The following is an 18,650-nucleotide window of genomic DNA, read 5'->3' on the forward strand; positions in this document are numbered from 1 at the left end:
TCCGTCCTCTTTCTGGTGTGTCCTGTCCCGTGTTTTATAATTAAAATCCTTCGTTCACCCAACTTCCTTGCTCTGACTGCTGCTTCCTCGCTCCAAGCTCCAGCACAGTCTCAACATTATTGTGCACCAATCTAACCTTTATAGGAGCTAATGTGTCGATTGTATGTATAACTTTAGGATTAACTTGCTCCAGAGGACCATCTGTAGAATCACCAATTAAATGAGGTGACTTCATTGAAGCATACATAAATAGTGACCTAGTGTTCTCCCTTATGTACCTGTTTTGTCATGGATAAATCTGGATAAACCACCTAGCCCCGGATCTTTTCAATAGCTAAAAACTCCCCTGTACGGCACTGGTTTGGACGCCAGCGGTATTTTCGACAGCCTCTCATTTGATATCTCGCAGTGATCATGCAGTAATCTATGTACCTGCCGTGTCTCATATCCTTTTGCTTCGCCAAAGGAACCAAAAAATATTAAGCTGCGCACATGACCCCTATTATGTGCACAGAAGGGCCAACTGTACCGGTGTTGTTATTCAATATCTGCCTGCATTGAATAACAAGGAGTGTAGCAGCACATAGTAAGCACACTGAATAACAAGAGGAGTAGCAGCGCCTGTTTTTCCCCACTCTGGTGGTATCCATTCCAGGGTCTCCCCTGTCACGATGTTGTTACACCCTTCTGCCTCTACTGAATGGCAGTTGGAGTTGTTTTAACAGTGAGAGATGCCCCTCTACCCGGCGGCGCATTGCGTGGGCTTATATGCACTTAATACCCCAGAAACCGCCGTCTTAGTTCATTAATAACAACGGCAGGCTTTTATTTCACTTCTCTATTTCTCTATATTGTTCGCCTCCACTGGAGCTGCAGGTAAGTTTCTGGCAATTATATTTTGTTGAAGTATGTTAAATATGTTTCAAGTTTTGGCTGCTTTGGTTTTTGATTGCCCATGTGAGCGGTATTACTGTTGATAATATGCTATCCAGTTGATAATATGCTACTCAAATTTAAGAGCGACTCCAAAGTACAAACGTGAAAACAACATAAAGTGACAGCTACAACACTGTTGACATTAAATTAGAGATGTATTGATTAATTAATGTTAATTCGTCAGTTGGTTTGCCAATTTATACTATGTCGGCGTTTCTTTAATTTGAACTAAATGGAATTAAATTACTTTTAAATGTACAAAATGCTTATTTTTAAGTACAATAAACACGGATGGCGCTTGTACTGATACATTTTTGTAATTTTCCTACCATTTCCTAAAATTTAGGCAATTATACTGCCTGTATGTTAAATGTATTGCATTTAATTATCGAATCAATAAATGTATGAAACTCGCTGCGTCATTTTCGAATGTGTCAAAATTAGCCTACATCCATAATGTTATGTGGTTAGGTCCATTATACATTTTCTTTCTGTTAATTCCGATATCATTTATAGCTGGTTAAAGACAAATAATTCTGAAGGCAGAGCCTTTTTGGTTAAATTACATACTTGTGCACTTGTAACTCACTGACGAAATATTTTATTACAGTTAACCAGCTTCGTTAAAATCTCCATTAGCTCTATAGAGCTCTGCCTCAAATAAAATAATATTGTACTCTCTGTAACTGAGTAATAAGTTTATTAAATGAGTAGTAATAATTTCAATAAAAATGTAACGCGTACTGTGCACTCTAGGGTAGTCTGAGAAAGTGTCTCTGTAGCAAATGAACCGTGATATTATCCACCTGCGCATCTATATTTAATACAGCCCTCCTGTAATAATATCTTTTCGTTTGTTAAATCGCCAAGGAAACAGACACGGGATCCGGTGGTTTGTGTTGCCTGCGTTGTGTATGGAAAAACAGAAAATATAATGCTAAAAAAAGTGCTTTTAAAGCTAAAAACTGTGCTTTTCACACGTGTTGCGTTAGATAAAATTGTAAGTAGTTGCATTAGTTGCAACAGGTGATAGCCCTTCGCGGCCAGTTTACTATTGCCTACAATGAGCAAGTTGGGGGAGGCGTAAAGAGAATTTCCCCACGGGGTTCAACAAAGTAGAAAAGCATTGGTACAGTTTTGTTAAATATAGCAATCTGTTCTTCTGTCATTATGACCCGGGGTACTGTTTTGCATAATGTATATATGCAGGTTAGTTATTAAGGAATTTATTTATTAGTACTACCCCGCAAACTTGGCCGAGCAGCCCCCCCATGGGCAGGTGTGGGTTTACTGGGGGCTAGGCAAACAATTCCCCCAAGTGGCTGCCCTGAGGATTATGCGGGTCCCACTGCAGTTTTGTCCTTTAGAAGCACTGTGTTGTTTTACCCTGGGCAAACCTCTTTGTCAACAACACAAGACAGATAAAATGTCTTTTTAGATTATAGATGCTCTAGGGCAGGGATGCTCCTTCCTGCTCCTGGAGATATACCATCCATCCATCCATTTTCCAAACTGCTTTTCCTACTGGGTCACGGGGGGTCCGGAGCCTATCCCGGAAGCAATGGGCACGAGGCTGGGAACAACCCAGGATGGGGGTCCAGCCCATTGCAGGGCACACTCACACACCATTCACTCTCACATGCACACCTACGGGCAATTTAGTAACTCCAATTAGCCTCAGCATGTTTTCAGATTGTGGGGGGAAACCGGAGTACCCGGAGGAAACCCCATGACGACATGGGGAGAACATGCAAACTCCACACACATGTGACCCAGGCGGAGATTCGAAACCGAGTCCCAGAGGTGTAAGGCAACAGTGCTAACCACTGCACCACCATGCCGCCCCTGGTGATATACCAATCTGTGGAATTTAGGTGCAGCCGTAATTCAACACACCTAATGCAGATAGTCAGGTCCTTCAGTAAAATCTCAGTATTAGAGGCAGCTGTGTTAACATATCATCTAATTATCTGTATGAGCACATAAAGCAGGGGTAGGGAACCTGATCTATGGAGAGCCGGTGTGGGTGTGGGTTTTTGGGATGGCCTCTCAATCAGCCAATAATAAAGCAGCGATTCTGAACTCCAGTCCTTGGAATCCACTGTTATTGGCTGATTGAGAGGCCATCCCAAAAACCCACACCGGCTCTTCCTGGATCAGGTTCCCTACCCCTGACATATAGTGTGCTGTAGGGGCAGGGGTACTCTGACTTCACGTACACTACAAATGTGAATGTTGCATAAAGTCAGACGTTTGCGACAGTTTCAGATTAAAAAGCATTTTATTCTGTAATCATCTCACATGCTCAGTTCTGTTCTCAATTTTCAATATATGTTTTCTATTTTTTTTTTACCTACCTGTGAACTCATGTATTTCGAGACTCTCAGTTTATTACTGCTGCTTTCAGCAAATGCAATTATTCTGCAAATGCATTAACTGTGTTGTTCTGGTATACTGCAGGTATAGGACCAAAATAATTTTATTTGTTAAAGATATGGGGTCTGGCAAAATGGGCCCAGCAAAATTTACCATGGGGGTGGGGCCCACATGGTAAATGGACTGCATTTATATAGCGCTTTTCTACTCCTACGAGTACTCAAAGCGCTTTACACTTTATGCCTCAAATTCACCCATTCATACACCGGTGACAGAGGCTGTCATGCAAGGTGCCAACCTGCTCACCGGGAGCAATTTGGGGTTCAGTGTCTTGCTCAAGGACACTTTGATGGGGTCAGGAGGAACCAGGGCTCGAACCTGTAATCCTCCAGTTACCTAATGATAGCATTACCTCCTGCGCCACCATCTTCCCGTGGAGTCCAGCACCAGTGTTTTTTATTTATTTAATCAGAGTGGTGGCTCTGGGGGTAGGGATCTGTACTGATTCAAGATTCTGTAATTGTCACATGCATACAGGTACAACATGCAGTGAAATGTATCCTGAACCACTCTTTTGACTATGCAACTGTTACAAAGGATATAAAAAGAAATAAAAAGGAGAAATATATATTTTTTAAAATAGAACTTTGAATATAATACAGATTTGAAACAGATTTACCAATGTGCGATATGCAGTTATAAGTTATAAAGTGAAAGTGCATTGTATGTAATGATGACCATGAGAATGAGACCCTCAGATGGTTGCTGTCCAGTATAGTATAAAAGTACTATAATAATATGCTATGACACCATGTAGAGAGAGAACTGAAGCTACATCAGGATAGCTGAAAAACAAAAAGTTCCCAGAGCTGTATTATCTTTGCATAGTTGCTGCACCTGCTATTTCATTTGCATTTGTTTCCTGTTTTCCAGTGATCTGTTCTCTAACTGCACTGGTGTGTTTCACTCTCAAATATAGCAGGACCACACCAATCGGATCTGCCTTTCTGGCTTTGATCTCATCATACTGTTTGTTTGTTTGTTTGCCTGCTTATTTATGTATTTTAGTGTTTTATTTCCGTTTTTATGGCGATACCGTTACGAGTTTCTGCTGAGCAGCGGAAGCTCTCGTAAGTACTGCTTCACTGCAGATTAAGTAGGGCGGTGTACCCAGTCCAAACATCTGTTTCCTCAGAGCGCTAACTGCTTTGTTTACAGTTGATATGAAAAAATATACATGTCTGATATGATTTATCTTGATTTGTGATTTCACAAAAACCTGCAATCTCAGGGTAAACCTTTTATATGCACTTTAAGTACAAACCGGATTCCAAAAAAGTTGGGACACTATACAAATCGTGAATAAAAACTGAATGCAATGATGTGCAGGTGCCAACTTCTAATATTTTATTCAGAATAGAACATAAATCACGGAACAAAAGTTTAAACTGAGAAAATGTATCATTTTAAGGGAAAAATACGTTGATTCAAAATTTCATGGTGTCAACAAATCCCAAAAAAGTTGGGACAAGGCCATTTTCACCACTGTGTGGCATCTTCCCTTCTTCTCACAACACTCAACAGACGTCTGGGGACCGAGGAGACCAGTTTCTCAAGTTTAGAAATAGGAATGCTCTCCCATTCTTGTCTAATACAGGCCTCTAACTGTTCAATCGTCTTTGGCCTTTTTTGTCGTACCTTCCTCTTTATGATGCGCCAAATGTTCTCTATAGGTGAAAGATCTGGACTGCAGACTGGCCATTTCAGTACCCGGATCCTTCTCCTACGCAGCCATGATGTTGTGATTGATGCAGAATGTGGTCTGGCATTATCTTGTTGAAAAATGCAGGGTCTTCCCTGATGATGTTATGCACAGTTGATGATGATAACTGCAAAGTCTTTGCAATTTTTCGCTGGGTAACACCTTTCTGATATTGCTCCACTATCTTTCTGCGCAACATTGTGGGAACTGGTGATCCTCTACCCATCTTGGCTTCTGAGAGACACTGCCACTCTGAGAAGCTTTTTTTATACCCAATCATGTTGCCAATTGACCTATTTAGTGTTAATTGGTCTTCCAGCTCCTCGTTATGCTCAAATTTACTTTTTCCGGCCTCTTATTGCTACTTGTCCCAACTTTTTTGGGATTTGTTGACACCGTGAAATTTTGAATCAACATATTTTTCCTTTGAAATGATACATTTACTCGGATTAAACTTTTGATCTGTCATCTACATTCTATTACAAATAAAATATTGACATTTGCCATCTCCACATCATTGCATTCAGTTTTTATTCACAATTTGTTTAGTGTCCCAACTTTTTTGGAATCCGGTTTGTATTACTAGCAAGTGTCATATAGCAATATATGTTTAAAAAGACTTTTCAGTCATTTCAGTTCATTAATGTCATATGACGACACCAAAAACATCAAACTTTGTTGTTGTATACAGTTGCATTTAGATAGATATTTAGAAAAACTGATGGTGTTTTCATACACTGAGCCAATGGAATATTTTACTTCACATTCATACTTATAGCTTTGAATATTTACAGTGAGCACGGATTTGCATCTGTCGGGCACCCAGGTTAAATACCATTTAAAGTTGTTTAAGGGTATTTTAGATATTTTGCATGTTTATATCTTGTAAGCCTATCCACTTTCTTTCCCAGCATAATTATATTAATATTATATTGATATGTTAATCAATTATTTACTACTTATTGTTGTTGGTGTATAAGGAATCTTAATGTCTGGAGTCATTTTTTTTGTTATCAGATGAGCCACAGTGTTCACACCATCAGCAAATCTTCAGTTACATAATATAAGATTAAGATAACACATACAGAATGTACTGGCTCGCTCTTCTCTCTTCAGAGGAAATTCTAAATATTAATAATACCTAATTCTAATAATTCCCGAGACAAAACAAATCAGATTCAACTTAGTTTAATTATAATTAAAAAAGCACGTGCTGGTTTCTCATGGCTTCCCATTTGTTTGTTTCATGTTTGCTTAGTTCACGTGCCAGGTATTTTCTATTGGGTGCCAATAACATTTCCATATATGCTTCATGAATGGCCTTCATATTTTTTTTTGTAGCTGCCTTAATTGGGGATGAAGTCAGTTGAGGTCCTGGACATAATCCCTCTCCCCTTAGCACCTTTGTGTGCTAATGGAGGGAGACCTGAAGAGATGAGATTTACTGAGGTCAAAAATAGAACCAGAATTCCAGATCGTTTATTCATTACTGATTTCTAGCACATGTTGGAAGTCCAGTTGGGAGGTGAAGTAGTTTACATGATGGCTATGACTATTTCTGAGTGGACATTTTGGTGGAAGAGTTCTCTTGGGTATATGCTGTCGCCTGTGATATTGCAAATCAGTAATTTGCAGGGTTGGTTTCCAGCAATTATATACTTAGAAACACCTGAGGATCTCATCGAGGGTAATAAGGTTTTGGTAGCTATTCAGGATGCTGCATTGCAGTGGCACATTAAGTGTGGCTTACAGCAGAGTGAGGTATCTGTGACACTTGGATTATTCTTTGCATGAGTTGAGTTCATCGTTGGGGGAGGTATATCAGCAAGACAGGTTCAATAGAGGAAATTCACATCATACTTTGGTGTGCATTCACTGTACAGGAAGATATAGTAGGTGTTGGTGGCCAGAGATGTTGCATACAGAGGAATGATCTATCACCTGGATTTTGGTATTTTCTTGAAGTACCAAAAGTATGGTTCCTGGTGCGGTAGAAAAGCACCAAATTTGGGTCATACAGGTTGCAGCACTATACCCGGACAAACTGCAAATTTTTTAAATATTGTCTGTACGGGGCCCCAAAAAGAGGCCATGTCCAGGGAAACCTGCCATATGGTAAACCCACCAAGGCCTGTTATTATTATGGGCTGGAGCATTACAGGGGCAGGGATATAGATTGTTGTCACTCCCTGCACTGGCTACCAGTGAAATCTAGGATTGACTACAAAATACTGCTATTAACCTACAAAGCTCTGAATGGCCTTGCACCACAATATCTTAATGATCTTCTGGTCCCTTACAACCCTTCTCGCCTGCTTCGATCACAAGGAGCAGGATATCTGTTAGTTCCTAGAGTAGACAGGACTACGGCAGGCTGCAGAGCATTCTCTTACAGAGCTCCGCAGCTGTGGAATGGTCTCCCGGGGGATGTGCGGGATTCAGGCACACTCTCGCTATTCAAGTCTAGATTAAAAACGCACTTGTATAGTTTAGCGTATAGGAAACCTAGTTCTAGTTCCAGCTGGTTGCTCACTCCCAGTTAGACTAACAGTATAAGGTGAAGAGCTGGGTGGGGATCGGTGCCCTTGGCTTTGGATAAACTGATGCGTCAGTGCTGTCGCTCTAGCCTTTCACTAGAGTGTTGATGTTCAGGGAGTCCCCATGCCTGTGTTCCCGCCTGTCTCTCCCTCTTTCTCATGCTGCTATAGCCAGATCTGCCGGAGCCTAGATGAATATTGCACTCAATCATTTTGCTTGCACTGCCTCTAGTTTCCTCAACTCTGGCTAACACACTATTTTCTTACTTCCTCCCCCACCCCTTCTGGGGTGTGCTGCCCGGAGAACCATAACATCGAGGAATTTATGCTTCTGCTGCTTGCAAGACCACTACCTCCACTTCCGGCAACTACCCTCCAGCCTGCCTGCCCTTGGCTCACGGATGCCTCTCCTTCCTCCCCTGCATATTAGCTTAAACTATATAATTCTTGTTTTGTTTGATTTTTCTGCTGGCCCCTGGAGGATGGGCCCCCCCTTTGGGTCTGGTTCCTCCCAAGGTTTCTTCCTCTTAGGGAGTTTTTCCTTGCCACCGTTGCCTTTGGCTTACTCACTGGGGGGTCTTTACGTGGCAGAAATGTAAAGCGCATTGAGACAATGTAATGTTGTGATAATGCGCTATATAAATAAAATTGCATTGCATTGCATTGTCACATGTAGTACACAACTCCTCCAGTGTTGCTGTAGGCCTCGACCATTTTTCTTCTTGTCTTTTCATCAATTTTGGAGGGAAGTCCAGTTCTCGGTAACATCACTGTTGTCCTATATTTTCTCCACTTTTTGATGACTGCCTTCACTGAGCTCCAAGGTATATCTAATGCCACGGAAAAAAATTGTACCCTTCACCTGACAGATGCATTTAAAAAATGAGATCCCTTTGATGGTTTGTAAGCTCTCTGCAAACCATGATTTTTGCTGTAGGATGCAACTGAGTAAATGTCAAGAAAATCATAGTAGAACAGCTGAACTTTATTTGGGGTTAATCAGAGTCACTTTTCTTGATGGCAGGTGTGTAACCAAAAAGAATGAATGTTGTAATTAAATCGAAAGGTGCTTCAACAAAGTATTAAGGGGGTGTACACTTATGCAACCAGCTTATCTACATTTTTTTATTTTTTATATTTTTTCTCCCTAACAGATTTGTTTTTCAATTCAGTTCTACAGGTTATAGGTCACAATAAAGGTGGGAAAAGTTTTTAAGTGATTTACCGTGGTTGCATTTTTTGCATCACAAAAACCTGGCATTTTGACAGGGACGTGTGTCATTTTTATATCCATTGTATGAAAGATGTAAACACCAGAGAGATGAAGGGACAACGTGAAGCAGAGACCATGTTTGACAGCAAGATGTTCTTCTGTCTAACCTTAATAAATCCTTGGAGACACACAAACAATGTATTTGTTGTATTTTAGGTGAGTAATGAGAAACTGTCACATACTTCATATTCATATTCACACTTATGGCGGGACTAGCGGCCAGAAGTCGTACTACCCGGAATTGGAATTGGGCAGAAAAAAAAACTGATGCTGCGGACAGGAAACGGGAGCCCAATGAACACAATTTGGACTTACAGTCCTCTTTGTTCGTATGTCTGAAAGTTCGTAAGTTGAAAGTTCGTAAGTTGAAAGTTCGTAAGTTGAAAGTTCGTAAGTAGAGGAGCGTCTGTACATCAATAACAAACGTATCCAAATCCTGTTTTTATGGTGTTAAATAAATGGCTAGGTTTGGGTAATGTCCATGGGGCCTGGAGTAAGCTGTAACAGCAGCAGTCTTTCTTGACTGCAGCTCATCTGCCTAGTTCAGGATCTGTGCCTCATGCAGATCCCGGAGTGAACACAGATAAACAGATAAAGATCCATTTTTCAGGTTAATAACCTCTCATGATAGGGGTCGTATAATGTTGGGGAGTGAGGAACAAGTCAGTATGGTCACACGTACATTTCACTGAACTTGGAGCTGGGAAGAGTTCTGAGAAATCCAGCATCTAGGCAGGATCTATGTAGTATCTGCTCTCACTAGGAGAGCACTAGATCATAAGAGGGAATTCAAGAATTTACTGGACCCTTTGGCTACACCCTGCTTCCATTGTGTTATTTTTGCATGAAAAATTATGTACCATGCCCTCTTAAATGGTAATGGTAAATGGACTGCATTTATATAGCGCTTTTCTACTCCTACGAGTACTCAAAGTGCTTTACATTTTATGCCTCACATTCACCCATTCACACATCACATTCATACACCGGTGACAGAGGCTGTCATGCAAGGCGCCAACCTGCTCACCGGGAGCAATTTGGGGTTCAGTGTCTTGCTCAAGGACACTTTGATGGGGTTAGGAGGAACCAGGGCTCGACCCTGCAACCCTCCAGTTGCCGAACGAAAGCACTACCTCCTGTGCCGCCATCTTCCCCCCACTGGAATGTGTTGACAGAATAATACTTATGGATGGTGTGGTGGGCGGGTGTGTGGGGGGTGCACTGCTGGCCTGTAGGCCTGCCTAGCCTCTGTGGTAAGTGATAAGATCAACTGGGTATTTCAGGCATATTCCAGCAGTCACCTGGAACACTACAAAGACTGATGACTCTCGGTCTCTTGATTTCAGAGCCACATCAGCACCTGAAATCAGTCATCTCAGTCTCCTATGGCTAAAACACACCTGGAAATAAAGACTAAACATGAAGGTTTTGAAGGTTAAACAGTGAAACAAAGTGATACTAAATGTTTATCACTCATCTGTGTATCTCATGCCTTCATATCAACATGAGCATAGAAGTATCCATGACGTTTTAAAAAGACAAGTCTGCCGCTATCTGTACGTTTTTTTTTTCTTTTTCAGATATGGTTTCTGAGGGCTGTTTCTGTTTTACAAAATACCTCCTGTTCCTGTTTAATCTGACCTTCTTCGTAAGTACTTCTGTCTCATTAAGGGCTCACAATTCAGATGGTTAAGGCTTCGTTAGCAAATTTGCTAGAATAAGTCAGCTGATATTGATATAGTATCTATGCATTTGTCTTACTGTAGGAATGATGCAAAATCTAATTTAGAAATTAAAATATTTCAAAAAAGTTAGCAGTTTGAAAGTACCCCTGATGTTTTACAGTCTTTGTGAATAGCTTTCATAAGTATTAGAAGATGTGGTAACACTTTACTTAAAGCAGTGATCTATGATGTACTATAGATATATGATGCATTATAATAATCGGTATATTAGTTAGTCGATGTCTATAATGAACTATATATACCTTCAAAATACATTATAGTAGTCGGTATAAGAATTAATAAAGCATTACAGCATCTATTGACAGTCATAAGGCATTGTAGTGTTGATTATAATACTTCATAAGCTCCAATGAAGCTCTCACCTATAATGCACTATATAAACTTTCATAATGTAATACAAAGCATCCTTTGTACTACATTCTTTGTGGTACAAAGAATTCTTATACCGACCATTATAAAGCATTATGAAGGTATCTATAGCGCATTATAGGTAAGAGCTTCATAAAGCATTCATAATGCAGTATAAACTTGGTGATAATTTGTTATGCCTTTTTTTTATAATTATTTATAGCCATGTTTATAATGCTTTATTAATGGGTTCATAGATTTTTATAAACATGGCATTTACAGGAAGTGTTACCAAACTTTCTTCTTAAGTATTTAAGAACAAATTTGCTTTACAAATCACCATGAGCACCCTTAGGATCTATTAGTACCAACTGACAAAGACTGTGAATACTCCAAATGTGCTTAATTAACTAATTGACTGACTATAAGTAGTAACTAAAATCACTATGGTTTGAAAGGGAAGCTCTGTTGTCCTATTGTGATGCAGGACTTATACACATGCAGTGATTATGCTTATTTTTATTAGTATCATGTTGTTCTACAATACAGTGTGATTGATATTCTGTTTTAACTTATTGTATTTCTTCTCTCAGCTTCTAGGAATACCTCTGGCCTCAGCTGGGTTCTGGATTATTTTTGGTAAAACAAGCTTCCTCAGTGAGTGTCTTGCATTTCACTATTCACTTATTCCTTAGGAAAATTTTAATAGATTCAGATTAGTAAAATAGTCATAAAATGGGCGCTGTATACTAACACGGCATCGTTTTATATTTCTGTGGGTAAATAAGTCACTGATCATATAAATATCAGCCTTTATGTTTGCTGTCACGCTGAATTGCCGGACGTGCCGTACGGGAGATCGCTCAGGCAGCGAGAGCGATCAGGAATAGGCAGGCAGGCAGAAATCGGGGCAGAACTATTTATTGGTTTATTGGAAGACACGGAGTACAAACGTTCACTAGGACTGGTAACATCAATGACAGACACGGAAACAGGGGAGACCAGGACTTAAATACATTAAAGCAGGGCAACATAATCAGACGGGGCTGGAAACAAATCGGGGAAGCACACGTGGGTAATCAGGGGGCGTGGTACACATGAGGAGCGGACGGGTCAGGCGTCACATTTGCAGCCAAACTATAGATGTAATCAGTTAAATTTAAATAAGATCTAGGATGGCCAGGGGCAAATTTATGGGGCCCTCAAATACACAAAATTATATCATACATATGGGGAGGGCCCAAGGTGCCAGTTTATCAGGGACCCAGAGGTTCCAGCTACACCTTTCTGAGGCTTTCTGAGTCTTATATTAGTGCACCATGGACAAAAGTTAAAATCCAGGTTAGAATCTTTCTTGTGCTTGTGAGGGTAAAATCTAAATTGAACAGTATCTGTTTTTTACTGTTTTCCCATGTTGCTTTATGTTCAAAGCCAATCAGCTTGATCTGGGAATGAAATACATAGATAAGCTGGTCCAGTCCTGCTTATAATGGTTTTTCCCATTATAAAGTGTAACATATACTATCTTATATATACTTTCTTTCCTCATTAATGGCCTTGGGCTTGTAGGTACTGTAGCGTCGATCATCCACACTCCAATCAATCAGTGAATAAGTAGTTTGGTCTTTTCAATGTGCTGTGCTGAAATTATAATTCTAAATTCCTATCACATTCATTTATAATAAAATCTTTATAAACATTTTTGGTCTAAAGACCCATTGGCCATGATGCCAATACTTACCTATTACTTGGTGTATTTTGATTAAGTGCATTTTATGGCAAGTAGGAAATATTTCTATTGCACTGAAATATGTCGGATATGAGACTTTTCTGCTGGTTCTGCATTAACTCCTCCTCTCCCCAGGTTATGGACCCACTCTCATGTCCATCTTCCCCTTTGCCTGTCTACTTCTAATTGGAGGCATCATCAGCATGTTATTAGGATTTTTTGGATGTCTGGGGGCACTGAAAGAAGTCAAATGCATGCTGGGAATGGTAGGTACAGGAAGAGATCAAATGCATGCTGGGAATGGTAGACACTGAGAAAATTGTAGATACATATAATGAAGTGTGACCCTGAGGTATGTAGTCTCAAACCATGTGATACACAAAGGGACCGTAACTTAAACCATGGCATATACTTGTATATAGTGCTGTGCTAAAATCTTAGGCAGTCAAAGAAAATGTCTAAAGCTATTTATCTGTGTTATATACATTTGTTGTGAAGTGCATATTTGCTGAGAAAAAAATATAATATATGCAAATGAAGAGCAATACGGTGAAAAAAAATCTTCTGTTCTCCAAAGAGTTACTGTTGCCTGGAAGTAGAAACCTCTCCTAAGGGGAAGCTCAGATACTGCATGTATGTAGTATATATTACCTCCAGTCAATTAAACATCACCTTGATTAGTTAAATAATCTTTTGAGGTATTGATTAGTCAATCATGGTATACTGTCGGTGGATTTAACAAATACATGGATACAGGGGCGCCGCTAAGGGGGGGAAAGTTGGGACAATTCTAAGGGCCCACGCCCTTTAGGGGCCCCCAGAGATCTGAATGGGTGTGGTAGGGGGGCCCAACCTCATATTTTGTCATAGGGCCCAAAATTGCTAGCGGCGCCCCTGCATGGATATAATGGATGTCTGCTGTAAATACTGTGGTGACTCTCGTGGCATTTTAAAATGGCTCACAGACATAATATCAGAGTTTTACACTAATACGAAGATGTAAACATCAATTTGAAATGTAAACATCTTTGACTCGATATCTCGATATCTTCCATCTATGGGTGCTGCTTAATGGAAGTCCAAGCAGTCATACATTCATCTTCCATCAGAATGATTGATGGATGATGACTGATGAAACCAAGAAAGAAATGTTTAATTTCATAGAAAAACTTTTTTCAGTTATTTGTTGATTATTTGTTCTGTGCAACAGAATGAGAGAGATAGAAGCCATGTTTCAGCTCTCATAGTTTCCCTGTCCTGCGTTTTCCTCGCCAGTTGTAACCAGACGACTAGGCATGTAATAATGAATCGGTTAAAAATCGACGTAAATGTACGACGATTTAAACTGGCTGATGTGGAAAATTAATCACTACTTTAGGAGTACTTCACAATACTTTACTTAACAGAAAAACTGGTGTAATTTTACGTTGGATTTCACGACATCAGTTCGACGTCAGATGTCACTGCGTATTCACATCGACGTCGTACGTTTTTGGTTTAGACCGAAAGCGAGATGGCGGAGAAGAGTCCAGCTGCAGATGCCTGTAGAGTGGAGCTCCACCGGAAATACGTGATCTCAACTATCTGATACAGCGAATAAACCCTAACCTTAACCGGATCTCCAGGCGTCTGCAGCTAGACCCTCTTGAGATGGCGAGCGAATTTGAAATTGAGGACACACCCCTCAATCTTAAATCTGCGGTGTGGCAGCATTTTAGGTTTCTGGTAATCACAAATGAAAACGGCGAGAAAAGCACAGACAAGAAAAAACTGCGTACAGACATTGTAAAAGACTGATAACATACACAAATAGCACATCGAACATGCTTCAGCATGTCCACCGGCACCACAGTGAGCTCAATTGCCCACCGCCAGAGCAAAGATTATTAAAAGGGCAAACCACGCTAAAAAGCTGCATATGCAAACCTTAGTTTATTTGGTAACACTTTATATGCGCCTTCATAATGCATTCATTATGCATTTATAGAACATTCAGTGCACCTCCATAATGCATTTATAGAACATTCATTAGCAGCATACAAGTACACTTTAACATCCCTTAACAGCTGTAATATACTTTAATAACAAAGATTATATAATAATAACATTATAATTGTATAATCATGTAATGTTTGTTATTAATGTATATTAAAGCTGTTAAGGGATGTTAGGATGTAAAGGTATACATGCATGATGTTTATGAATGATTTCTGAATACTTAATGAATACATTATGAAGGTTCCATGAACGTTTTATGAATGCAGTATAAAAGCATTATGAAGGTGCAGTTAATGTAAAGCGTTACCGTTTATTTGTAGATTTTTTTATTTACTTATTTTGATTTGTATTTTTTTTAAAACAGTATTTTTTTCAATTTCAGTAGCCCTGTTAAGAAGAGGACATGTTTTGCACAGTTTAGAAAGATAAAGGAATATTTAAAAATAAATTTGTCTGCAGCTCATTCTGTAAATTATACTGATCCAAAAAGCATATGGCAGTAAAAAGGAGCTTCCACCAAGTATCGGCTCAAGGATGCTTACTCATCACATCTTCATGTTGTGGTTTTAAATTTGATTTATTTTCATACAATCCCTTCTCAAAGAAACCCTGAAGTAAATAACTAAATAAGGTAACTCTTAATCTGCAGTGAAACACTTTACTTTATTACTCAATAATGGCAATGTAGCTGAAGGCAATTTGATGATTCATAGAAAACTGTAGGATTCAGTATAGCTTATCCTCCCTTTACCGACAGTATGGTGCAGACACATTTGATCCTTCAGAAAGTTGATACTTCTGAGACTTACCATATTGAATTCCCTCTCCCTGTAGTATTTCGTCGTGCTTGCCATCCTATTGGCTATTGAAATTGTGGCTGGAGTTCTCTTTTTCACCCAGATGACAACGGTAAGTCAACCATTATAAGCAGCAGTGACAGTCCATTTTCAGACAGGTGTTCCTGTCAAGTCAGGGTTGGACTAAGCTATGTTTTGTTTGAAAGGTACATGGAGATACTTTGAGCTTTGGGATGGATAAATGGGTTTTCTTTCATTTATTAAGTATTTTTTATTACTTTCATAAAATCTTACGTAATTCAGAAGTGAAAATGACCGTTTCAATTTTCTCTAAATAAAACAACAAAATAAAATAGTATTTTAGTATAGTGTACACCGCCAGGTTACTATTTAGTAGAACTGAGGGGATGAAAAATTAATTTGGTCACCAATATTCTTCAAATATTTGACTCTTACACATGCCCTATACAGTATGTGTGGCTTTGTCAGGGTCAGTCCCTGCTCTGTCATTTCTCTACCAGGCCAACAGGTATCACTGGTCACCCCTTTCCTAGTGTTTGAGTCCTATGTGATTATGTGATTATACCTGAAAAATAGCCATAGTGTCTGAGTTGTTAATAATCCTAACCCATCTTTCCCATGCATATATATATGTGCCTGTTCTTGGCTTTTGCGCTTGTTGGTCCTTGTGTTTGGTTTCTGTGTGTTCTCTGATGTGTATGAGTTACCTGCTAGTCCATCCATCCAATCCGCTTATACTGTTCAGGGTCACGGGGGGTCCGGAGCCTATCCCACAGGCTACGGACGCAAGGCAGGGAACAACCCAGGATGGGGTGCCATCTCATCGCAGGGCACACTCACACACCATTCACTCATACATGCACACCTATGGGCAATTTGGTAACTACTTCTTAGTAGTGAGGCTTACGCCCACTTTGTATGAGAGGCTTACGCGCACTTTGTATGTAAGGCTTACGCACTTCTCAGGACCTCTACATAATTTCATAGATCTTTTATATTATACCAGCAGCACTGTTAATTTAACAAATAAGTGCTCTGAAGCCTGCTAATGAACTTTAGTTCAACTCACCAGATGATTTTTGTCTTCAGTTTTTTGTATTTTTGTGGTTTATTTTAAAATTAATAGAAATACCTAAAATATAAAAAAAATAATAAAATTCTATTTAAATTCTAAAAAATCTTAAAAATTGGGGAATTCCTAACTAAGCTGTGAAAGTGAACACTTAATGTTTTCTCTAGATTGAGTATGCAATGGAAGAGAATATGATACAACTAATGAAGACATCTAAGCAGAATACATCCCACCTGGAAGATTTCAAGACTGCTTTTAATTCAATCCAGCGAGAGGTAGGAGCAACGGCTTTATCCATCCATCCATCCATGCATTTTCCAAACCGCTTATCCTACTGGGTCGTGGGGAGCTAGTTGAATTCATTCAAAGAATTAAGTGTAAAACCTCATATTGACAAAACATTAATATGCATTGTACACCAATGTGTACACCATAACTACTCAGACATGCAGCTCTGGAAAATTTTGAAATCACTGTATATATTTTTTTTAAATCTGCTTTTTCAAATCCTGGTTTAACCCTGGTTTTGCTGGCAGAAGGCTACACTGCAAGGAAGGCTGCTTCCAGACACAGTAACAACCAAAGACATATTCCGTACTGGTCACTAAAATGTTTGATATATATTTATTTACTTACTTAGCAGTCACTTTTGACCAAAGCATCATACATGTGAGGATCAGAGAGTAGGGCCAGTGTCCCTGGAGGGACTGGAGGATAAGGGTTCAGCAGTGACATTACTGCCTGCCAGGGAATTTCAGCTGGTGACATCATTCTCCCTCATATTAGGGCTGGGCAATACCATTGAGAACGTAATTATTAACGAGCTGAACTGAAGCAGAGACAATCATGAGGCAACATGAGGCGCTGCGAGAGATTGCTGGGATACTGCGAGAGAGTGGTGTTGAGCTGCGGCGATTGTTTTGGGATTGTTTGTGATTGTTTTTGGGGTGTTTGGAACGTATTTTCTGAGTGTTTGTGTGCTTTAATTGTTTAGTGGGTGGCTGTGTTATTTCTATTTATTGTTCTTATTTTGGTCGGCGTGAGTGCTTGTCTGTCCTGTCTGTTTATTAACAGCGCGATTGTTACGGGCAGTGAGCTGCGTTTTCTGTTCGCGTTTAACTCCATAAAAAACACCGGCGGGGCGAAATAGCTAATAATATCTAACGTCGGTAACGTTACTCAGCGCCAGAAAAGGACAGTTGCTCCTGAGCTTTGCTCGGTCGCCAGTCGGGGCCGGGAGGACATTTTCCACTTTTTTCCCCGCTCCGGCAGTAGCCTGCTGTGAGGGGGTTTTTGTGGTTTTTCGACCTCCCAAGAGCAATTTCGATTTCGTTTTGTTTTTAGTTCATACTTGGTTCAGGCAGAAGTTCTTTTGGTAAGTAGTAGTAAATTTATCGGATTTAAAATTTTAAATAAAAATAATAATTAAGTTCCGTTTCAACCCAAGTAACTTATTTTAGTGTACTCGGCACTTTATTGCATTTAACGGCACGCTAATTAATTTAAGTTAAATACGCTATATAAATTTACTGGGCTGGGAGTACGGGGTCATAGTGAGTTAGTTAATTATGGGGCCGGCTCAGTGTGGCGTTTGCAACATGTTTGCCCTTCTGGACGTTAGTGTCCAGTCGGACTTCATCTGCGAGCGATGTAAGCTAGTGGACTCGCTCATGGTCAAGGTTCGCGACCTTGAGGAGCAACTGGCTCTCATCCAATGCAACAGTGAGTTAGAGGAGCAAGTTAATACGCCTTTTAGGGAGAAGGTGTGTACGCCACTAGCCGGGAGGGGGGAGAATGAAGAGCAGAGAGGTCGAGAGAGCTGGGTGACCGTAGGTCGTAGACGCAGGAAAGGGCGTACACACGTTGCAGAGGCGGCATCACCTGAGGTGACTGTGTCGAACAGGTTTCAGGTTCTTCCAGCTTTAGAGCCGGAACGGACTGGGGAGGCAGGTGGGCCCTTGGGCACTGAGGAGCCCCCTCCCCCCAGGAAGAGGGAGGTTGTGGTAGTGGGGGATTCCATTATTAGGGGAGTAGACAGTTATGTGTGCACGCGTGA

General features: G+C 40.1%; 1 protein-coding gene across 4 annotated transcripts in view; it reads left to right on the forward strand.

Annotated features, from left to right (window-relative positions):
* The first annotated feature begins 623 nt into the window (after window positions 1–623).
* Window positions 624–18,650, forward strand: part of cd37 (CD37 molecule) — a 30,081-nt gene continuing 12,054 nt past the window's right edge. Inside the window, exons 1-6 of one of the 4 annotated variants that reach the window (XM_048986788.1) lie at window positions 624–876; window positions 10,465–10,532; window positions 11,571–11,634; window positions 12,842–12,972; window positions 15,539–15,613; window positions 16,762–16,869. In XM_048986788.1, the coding sequence (XP_048842745.1) occupies window positions 10,467–10,532; window positions 11,571–11,634; window positions 12,842–12,972; window positions 15,539–15,613; window positions 16,762–16,869 (444 nt within the window). In that variant the 5' untranslated portion in view covers window positions 624–876; window positions 10,465–10,466. Of the gene's footprint in view, window positions 877–10,464; window positions 10,533–11,570; window positions 11,635–12,841; window positions 12,973–12,995; window positions 13,010–15,538; window positions 15,614–16,761; window positions 16,870–18,650 lie in introns of those variants that run through there. The other 3 variants (XM_048986789.1, XM_048986790.1, XM_048986791.1) reach the window with 3 other exon arrangements.

The sequence above is a fragment of the Brienomyrus brachyistius genome, chromosome 20 (assembly GCF_023856365.1).
Source record: "Brienomyrus brachyistius isolate T26 chromosome 20, BBRACH_0.4, whole genome shotgun sequence".
NCBI classification, from domain to species: domain Eukaryota; kingdom Metazoa; phylum Chordata; class Actinopteri; order Osteoglossiformes; family Mormyridae; genus Brienomyrus; species Brienomyrus brachyistius.